Source organism: Mustelus asterias, unplaced genomic scaffold (assembly GCF_964213995.1).
Source record: "Mustelus asterias unplaced genomic scaffold, sMusAst1.hap1.1 HAP1_SCAFFOLD_3005, whole genome shotgun sequence".
Lineage (NCBI taxonomy): Eukaryota > Metazoa > Chordata > Chondrichthyes > Carcharhiniformes > Triakidae > Mustelus > Mustelus asterias.
In genome coordinates this window covers 23,880-32,438 of record NW_027592950.1, presented here as the reverse complement: position 1 = coordinate 32,438, position 8,559 = coordinate 23,880, and the positions used below count along the sequence as shown (strand labels likewise).

General features: G+C 51.8%; 1 protein-coding gene across 1 annotated transcript in view; it reads left to right on the top strand.

The window, feature by feature from the left end:
• Positions 1-1,499: 1,499 nt before the first annotated feature.
• Positions 1,500-8,559, top strand: part of LOC144490201 (insulin-like growth factor 1 receptor) — a gene marked incomplete at its 3' end in the record, with an annotated part of 29,739 nt that continues 22,679 nt past the window's right edge. Inside the window, exons 1-2 of the mRNA XM_078207998.1 lie at positions 1,500-1,799; positions 7,674-7,816. Of these exons, the coding sequence (XP_078064124.1) occupies positions 1,600-1,799; positions 7,674-7,816 (343 nt within the window). The remainder of the gene's footprint in view (positions 1,800-7,673; positions 7,817-8,559) is intronic.

The following is an 8,559-nucleotide window of genomic DNA, read 5'->3' as shown; positions in this document are numbered from 1 at the left end:
GGAATTCCAGGAGTTTGATCCAGCGACAGTGAGGGAATGTATTTCCAAGTCAGGATGATGTGTAATTTGAAGGGGATGGAGGTAGGAAACTTTCAAGTGATGGTGTCCTTAACCTTCCAGGTGGGAGTGGTGACGGGTTTGGAGGTGTTGGATAAGGAACCTTGGGGAGATGCTGCAGTGGATCTGGGTGGCACAGAACTGCAGCCTGTTGTGGGTCGATGGTGGAGGGAGGGAATGTGGGAGATGGCGTGCCGATCTGAGTGGCCTGCTATGTCCTGAGCTCTGACCTTCGGTGCAGGTGGGGAACTCCAGTAACAAGAGGGAAAATCTGAAAATTCTGACGCTGGGAGTACCAGACTTTCATAATTTCACAGTTAATGGCCAAGCCGACAGTTGTCTAGGCGCTAGGTTGTGGAGTCCTCTTCCTAAAATCCTCCGACACTCTCATTTTCCCCCTCCAGCCTCTTTGACAAAGATTTGACCATCTCCTGAGATAAAGGCAGATTACCAGGGCTCCTGGAATCTGAAACAAGAACAGAGAATGCTGGAAAATCTCAGCAGGTCTGACAGCATCTGTGGAGAGAGAATGGAGCCAACGTTTCGAGTCTGGATGACCCTTTGTCAGAGCTACAGACTCGCAATGTTAGTTCTATTCTCTCTCCACAGGTGAATTGAATTGAGTTATTGTTGTATTGGGGATACAGCGAAAATTATTATTTCGTGCTCGCTATACAGACAAAGCATACCGTTCATAGAGAAGGAAAGGAGAGAGTGCAGAATGTAGTGTTACAGTCATAGCTAGGGTGTAGAGAAAGATCAGCTTAATATGAGGTAGGTCCATTCCAAAGTCTGATGGCAGCAGGGAAGAAGCTGTTCTTGAGTCGGTTGGTACGTGACCTCAGACTTTTGTATTTTTTTCCCAAAAAGGAAGGTGGAAGAGAGAATGTCCGGGGTGCGTGGGGTCCTTAATTCTGCTGGCTGCTTTTCCCGAGGCAGCGGGAAGTGTAGACAGAGTCAATGGATGGGAGGCTGGTTTGTGTGATGGACTGGTCTACGTTCACGACCTTTTGTAGTTTCTTGCGGTCTTGGGCAGAGCAGGAGCCATACCAAGCTGTGATACAGCCAGAAAGAATGCTTTCTATGGTGCAGCTGTAAAAGTTGGTGAGAGTCGTAGCTGATAGGCCAAATTTCCTTAGTCTTCTGAGAAAGTAGAGGCTTTCTTAAGGCCCTCGCTTGTCCAATTAATGGCTGCTTTTCCGAGGCAGCGGGAAGTCTAGACAGGGTCAGTGGATGGGAAGATGCTGTCAGACTTGCTGAGATTTTCCAGCATTTTCTGTTTTTGACTATCTCCTTGTGTGGTATGGCATTAAATTCTGTCTCCTGATACTCCTGTGCCGTACTTTAGGATGTTAAAAACCCCGTATAAATGCAAGTTATTGTGCGTGAGTGTAAAATGTGATCTGATGTTTGTGTGTGTGTGTTTTGTGTTTTGCAGTGTGCCCGAAAGGTTGTGGGAAACGGGCCTGTAATGACCGGAAGGAGTGCTGCCATGAGGAGTGCCTGGGTAGCTGCACTGCACTGAACAACAACAGGGCCTGCATGGCGTGTCAGAACTACTACCACGAGGGCCAGTGCCTACACAGCTGCCCGCCGGGCACCTACAAGTATGGAGGCTGGCGATGCGTCACCAAGGACTTCTGCTCAAACCCCACCGACAACAGTCCCAAGGAGTCCTTTGTGCTTCACCAGGGGGAATGTGTTCTCGAATGTCCGGCAGGTTATATCCGCAATGGCAGCAGGTATGATGCAACGTGCAGTATGATTTGATTTATTATTGTCACTAAAGACCAGAGGAGCAGAATTAGGCCACTCGGCCCATCGAGTCTGCTCTGCCATTCAATCATGGCTGATATTTTTCTCATCCCCATTCTCCTGCCTTTTCCCCTGATCCCCTTATTAATCAAGAACCTATCTATCTCTGTCTTAAAGACACTCAATGACCCGGCCTCCACAGCCTTCTGCGGCAAAGACTTCCACAGATTCACCACTCTCTGGCTGAAGGAATTCCTCCACATCTCTGTTTTGAAGGATTGTCCCTTTAGCCTGAGGTTGTGCCCTCTGGTTCTAGTTTTTCCTACCCATGGAAACATCCTCTCCACGTCCACTCTATCCAGGTCTCGCAGTATTCTGTAAGTTTCAATAAGATCCCCCCCTCATCCTTCTAAACTCCAACGAGTACAGACCCAGAGTCCTCAACCATGTATTGGGATACAGTGAAAAGTATTGTTTCCTGCGCGCTATACAGACAAAACATACCGTTCATAGAGAAGGAAAGGAGAGAGTGCAGAATGTAGTGTTACAGTCACAGCTAGGGTGTAGAGAAAGATCAATTTAATACGAGGTAGGTCCATTCAAAAGTCTGACAGCAGCAGGGAAGAAGCTGTTCTTGAATCGGTTGGTACGTGACCTCAGACTTTTGTATCTTTTTCCCGATGGAAGAAGGTGGAAGAGAGAATGTCTGGGATGCGTGAGGCCCTTAATTATGCTGGCTGCTTTGCCGAGGCAGCAGGAAATGTAGACAGAGTCAGTGGGTGGCCAGCCAGTGACACTCATGTCCCATATATGAATTTTTTTAAAAGATGAATATTGGCTTTGGGCACTGGGAGAGTTTGTTCTTCAAATATGTTATTCTGGGATTTTTATGTTTTACATCTGTCCAAATAGGTAGCTGCCAACTTGGGTGGATGTATCGTTCAGTAGGTGAGCACCTCCGACAGTGCGGCACTGACCCTCTGACAGTGCGGCATTCCCTCAGTACTGACCCTCTGACAGTGCGGCACTCCCTCAGTACTGGCCCTCTGACAGTGCGGCACTCCCTCAGTACTGACCCTCTGACAGTGCGGCACTCCCTCAGCACTGACCCTCTGACAGTGCGGCACTCCCTCAGCACTGACCCTCTGACAGTGCGGCACTCCCTCAGCACTGACCCTCTGACAGTGCGGCACTCCCTCAGCACTGACCCTCTGACAGTGCGGCACTCCCTCAGCACTGACCCTCTGACGGTGCGGCACTCCCTCAGCACTGACCCTCTGACAGTGCGGCACTCCCTCAGCACTGACCCTCTGACAGTGCGGCACTCCCTCAGCGCTGACCCTCTGACAGTGCGGCACTCCCTCAGCGCTGACCCTCTGACAGTGCGGCACTCCCTCAGCACCGACCCTCTGACAGCGCGGCACTCCCTCAGCACCGACCCTCTGACAGTGCGGCACTCCCTCAGCACCGACCCTCTGACAGTGCGGCACTCCCTCAGTACTGACCCTCTGACAGCGCTGCACTCCCTCAGCGCTGACCCTCTGACAGCGCGGCACTCCCTCAGCGCTGACCCTCTGACAGTGCGGCACTCCCTCAGCACTGACCCTCTGACAGTGCGGCGCTCCCTCAGCACTGACCCTCTGACAGCGCGGCACTCCCTCAGCACTGACCCTCTGACAGTGCGGCACTCCCTCAGCACCGACCCTCTGACAGCGCGGCACTCCCTCAGCACTGACCCTCTGACAGCGCGGCACTCCCTCAGCACTGACCCTCTGACAGCGCTGCACTCCCTCAGCGCTGACCCTCTGACAGCGCGGCACTCCCTCAGCGCTGACCCTCTGACAGTGCGGCACTCCCTCAGCGCCGACCCTCTGACAGCGCAGCACTCCCTCAGCCATGCATTGACATGTCAGCCAGGTTGAATGTGTCTCTTTCTAAAGTCGGGTTTGAGTCCACAGCCGTGTGAGTAAGCAGTGGGCTGTTCCTGTGCCGAGTCTGGTTTGAATGGGGTCAGCACTCACTCCCAGGGTACCACCCACATTCACTGGTGCTAAAATTGACGGGGAATAATCTCGCCTCTTATATTTATAAAGTATGAAAAATCTTTCTCGGTCCAGATTTAGTGTGGGAGAAACATCAGATGCTCCTTCGTACGGGGGGGGGGAGTGTCGAGGGAGAGAATAAAAATTGTGACATCTGCCATAACTACTGCAGACAGAGCAGCAGTTGGGTTTGGGAGGTGTCCTGTCAGTAACACACGGAGAATGCGTGATATTGGGAAGTGTGACAGCCCTTACCCGTGTCTGCTTCAACTCAAAGCTGGAAGTTTGTTTTGAAATAAACCTCACCGCGCCAGGGACCCAGGTTCGATTCCCGGCTCGGGTCACTGTCTGTGTGGAGACTGCACGTTCTCCCTGTGTCTGTGTGGGTTTCCTCCCACACTCCAAAGATGTGCAGGTTAGGGGGATTGGCCATGCTAAATTGGCCCTTAGTGTCCAAAGATGTGCAGGTTAGGTGGATTGGCCATGCTAAATTGGCCCTTAGTGTCCAAAGATGTGCAGGCTAGGAGGATTGGCCATGCTAAATTGGCCCTTAGTGTCGAACGATGTGCAGGTTAGGTGGATTGGCCATGCTAAATTGGCCCTTAGTGTCCAAAGATGTGCAGGTTAGGTGGATTGGCCGTGCTAAATTGACCCTTAGTGTCCAAAGATGTGCAGGTTAGGTGGATTGGCCGTGCTAAATGATAGAATCATAAAATCCCTACAATACTCGGCCCATTGAGTCTGTAACCACCACAATCCCACCCAGGCCCTCACCCCGCAACCCTCATATACCCTGTTAATCCCCATGACACTACGGGCAATTTAGCATGGCCAATCTACCGAACCTGCACAGGTTTGGACTGTGGGAGGAAACCGGAGCACCCGGTTGCCCCTCAGTGTTCCAAGATGTGCAGTTTAGGATTGGCTATGCTAAATTGCCCCTCAGTGTCCCAGGGTGTAGAGGTTAGGGGGGTAAATACGTGGGGTTACTGGGTACGATTTATAATAAGGTGGGTAGGTGCAGACTCGGTGGCCTCTTTCTGCGCTGTAGCGATTCTATGAATAAAAATAAAAGTTTTTCAAATGTGTTTGCCTTCTATTTAAAAAAACTTTTTACTCAAAAGAAGAATGTGTTTACTTGTTTTTAGAACACTCCCTTGATCTTGAAGCATTTTGTGTTTAGTGAATATCTTTGAGATGTGGTGACTGTGATGTGAGCAATCAGTGCGCACAGTTAGATCCCACAGGCAGAGAAACACTAACACAAAATCCTGGTGTTTGGTGATCTGCACAGCACGGCTGGACAGAGGAACAGGATTAATGTTTCCGGTCAATCAGCTTTCCGTCACAGATGTGGAAGTGGTCAGAATTGTCTCACCTCACTCTGACGAAGGGTCATCCAGACTCGCAACACTGGCTCTATTCTCTCTCCACACTCGCTGTCCGACCTGCTGCGATTTTCCAGCACTTTTTATTTCCGATTCCAGCATCTGCAGCGTTATGCTTTCAACTTTACTGAGTCCTTCTACACAGTGAGCACACACACAGCCCTCTTAAGAGCCACCATCCACACCCACCCACTGCTTTCCTCCCTCGCGCTCCCCCTCCCCCCTCGCTCTCCCCCTCCCCACTCGCTCTCCCCCTTCTCCACCCCCCACCCCCCCCGCCGCTCCCCCCTCCTCGCGCTCCCCCCCCCCCCTCCTCGCGCTCCCCCCCCCCTCCTCGCTCCCCCCCCCCCCCCCTCCTCCTCGCTCCCCCCCTCGTCTCCGGATTGGAGCAGCATCCTTTCGCTGATAGAATCGTCTCCCCTCTCAGTGTACCCGAACAGGGGCCGGAGTGTGGCAACTAGGGGATTTTCACAGTAACTTCATTGCAGTGTTAATGTAAGGCGACTTGTGACACTAATAAATAAACTTTAAAAACTTTACACTTTAAAACTCTCTCTCTCTCTTGCACTCTCTATCACTGGTCCTGCTTTTGCCCCTCTATCCCCCATTTCGCTCTCTATTCCCCCCCCCCCTCACTCTCTATCCCCCCCATGCTCTCTCTCCCCCACCCCGCCCTGCTTTTTCTCCTCTCTGTCTCTCGCTCCAAATGTTTACTATCCTCCAGCACTATGCCAATTACTGGGGCTTTCCTTTACCTGGGACGTTACATTGAGCCAGACCACATCCCCCCCAGTGTTATGTCTGTAGCTTGGGGATTGGAAAGTCCCAGCTTTTAATTCTCCACATGTCCCAGCACGGAATCAAACCTGGAACCTTCCAGCGTCATACCTGGAATCTGCATTGACTCGAGTAGCATCTGAGAACAGCGCTAAAGTTTCTCCCGAACTGTTGCTGAGTCGGGGAGATGGAGGGGTGGTGGGGGGGGGGGTGTGTGTGTGGAAACTAAGTGATGGCTATCGACCAATTCCCTAACATCTCGGGCATGTGAAACTCTGCTGGCAAATTTCCCATGGGAATCCACACATGAGCTCACTCGGGCTAATCTCGGAACTGGAGTCTGTGACACCTCCACCAACACCTGATAACTCAGTGGTTCACACACTCCTCGAGGATAGCGCGGGAGGAAACCAGTTTAATGAGCTCCCAATTCATGTCCACGATAACACTTCTGTAATTTTAAAAAGAAATAATCTCCCGTTCTGATATGATGCTTCACCTAAAACAAGGAATCTCTCTGCCCTCATAGAAAGCAGAAGCAGGAGGAGGCCATTCGGCCCTTCGAGCCTGCTCCCCCATTCATTTTGATCATGGCTGATCATCAAATTCAATATCCTGATTTCCCCCCCATATCCCTTTAGTCCCAAGAGCGATATCTAATTTATTCTTGAAATCACACAACGTTTTGGCCTCAACTACTTTCTGTGGGAGTGAATTCCACACATTCACCACCCTCTGGGTGAAGAAATTTCTCCTCACCTCAGTTCTAAAAGGTTTACCCTTTATCCTCAAACTATGGTCTATAGCACGGTGGCCCAGTGCTGCCTCACAGCGCCAGGGATCCGGGTTCGATTCCCGGCTTGGGTCACTGTCTGTGTGGAGTCTGCACGTTCTCCCCGTGTCTGCGTGGGTTTCCTCCGGGTGCTCCGGTTTCCTCCCACAGTCCAAAAGACGTGCTAGTTAGGGTGCATTGGCCGTGCTATAGACCATAGTTTGAGGATAAGGATAGACCATAGAGAACGTGCAGACTCCGCACAGACAGTGACCCGAGGTTGGAATTGAACCCGGGTCCCTGGCGCTGTGAGGCAGCAGTGCTAACCACTGTGCCACCCAAGATATACCGGACGCTCCTTCACTGTCGCTGGGTCAAAATCCTAGAACACCCTCCTTAACAGCACTGTGGGTGTGCCTGCACTCAGGGATTGCCGTGGTTCAAGATGGCGGCTCATCCACCACCACCTGTGACGTGAATCGAACTTTCCTTCCCTTTCCAAATAGCAGAGCAGTAAGGGGGCCCGCTGTTGTACTGGTGATTGTGGTCAATCTGACCAGCGAAGGGGAGTCAACCAGATGCCAAAAGCGATTGCGAAACAACTGAGGTCAGGTTGTAGAATTGTAAGCAGCGTGGGTATATCCCTGAAGCTGGTTTCTGTCGTGGTCTGGGAAATGGAGTTGAAGAGCTTGTCCTATTTTTGTCTCCAGTTGGAGTGTGCGTGGTGCCATCACTCTGTAGGATTGGAAACGGGATAACCGGACTGTCGCCAGGGTGGGAACCTAATGTTGTTTTGCTGCCGTTATGCATTGTCTTTGGATAACCAGAAGTCGTTCTCTCTCTCCCCCCCCCCCCCCCCCCCCCCCCCCCCCCCCCACACAGCATGTACTGCACCCCCTGTGATGGCCCTTGCCCCAGCGTCTGCTCAGTGAAGACGAAGACCATAGATTCGGTCACCGCAGCCCAGAACCTGCAGGGATGCACGGTTATCGACGGAAACCTGATCATCACAATCCGCAGGGGGAGTGAGTACAGCCGCCACCTTATTCTGAAGCGTGATGTCTGATTGCCAGAGTGAATGTTTGTTGTTGTTCTTGCAAGCTCCTTCCCTCCACTCCCGTCCCCCTCCGCCCTCGCCATCCCCTTCCGCCCTCCCCGTTTCCCCCCTCTGCCCTCCAGCCCCCTCCCCGTTTCCCCATTCACTGCTGCCTGGGATGCTCCAAACTGATTGAAGTTTTTTTCCTGGAGGGCTCAGTCTTTCTCTGGATGGAGACGACCTGTTGTTGACCCATGCTTCAGTCGCTGACTCCTGGGCCACTGGCTACAGGTCACCACATAGCCCCGATGTACTTGGCCATTTGTTCTTTTTTTTGGGAGATGGAGTCACAGAGATACACAGCACGGAAACAGTCCCTTTGGCCGAACTCGTCCATGCCGACCAGGTTTCCAAATCTGAACTAGTCCCATTTGTCTGCGTTTGGCCCATATCCCTCAAAACCTTTCCCATCCATGTATCTGTCCAAATGTCTTTTCAATCTTGTAATTATATCCACCTCTACCATCTCCTCTGGCAGCTCATTCCGCAAAACGCACCACCCTCTTTGTGGAAAAACTGCCCCTCAGGTCCCTTATAAATCTTTCCCCTCTCACCTTAAACCTATGCCCTCGAACTTTGGACTCCGCCACCCCATCCCCCCATCCCCCCCACCCTGGGGAAAAGACCTTGGCTATTCACCTTATCTATACCCCTCGTGATTTTATAAACCTC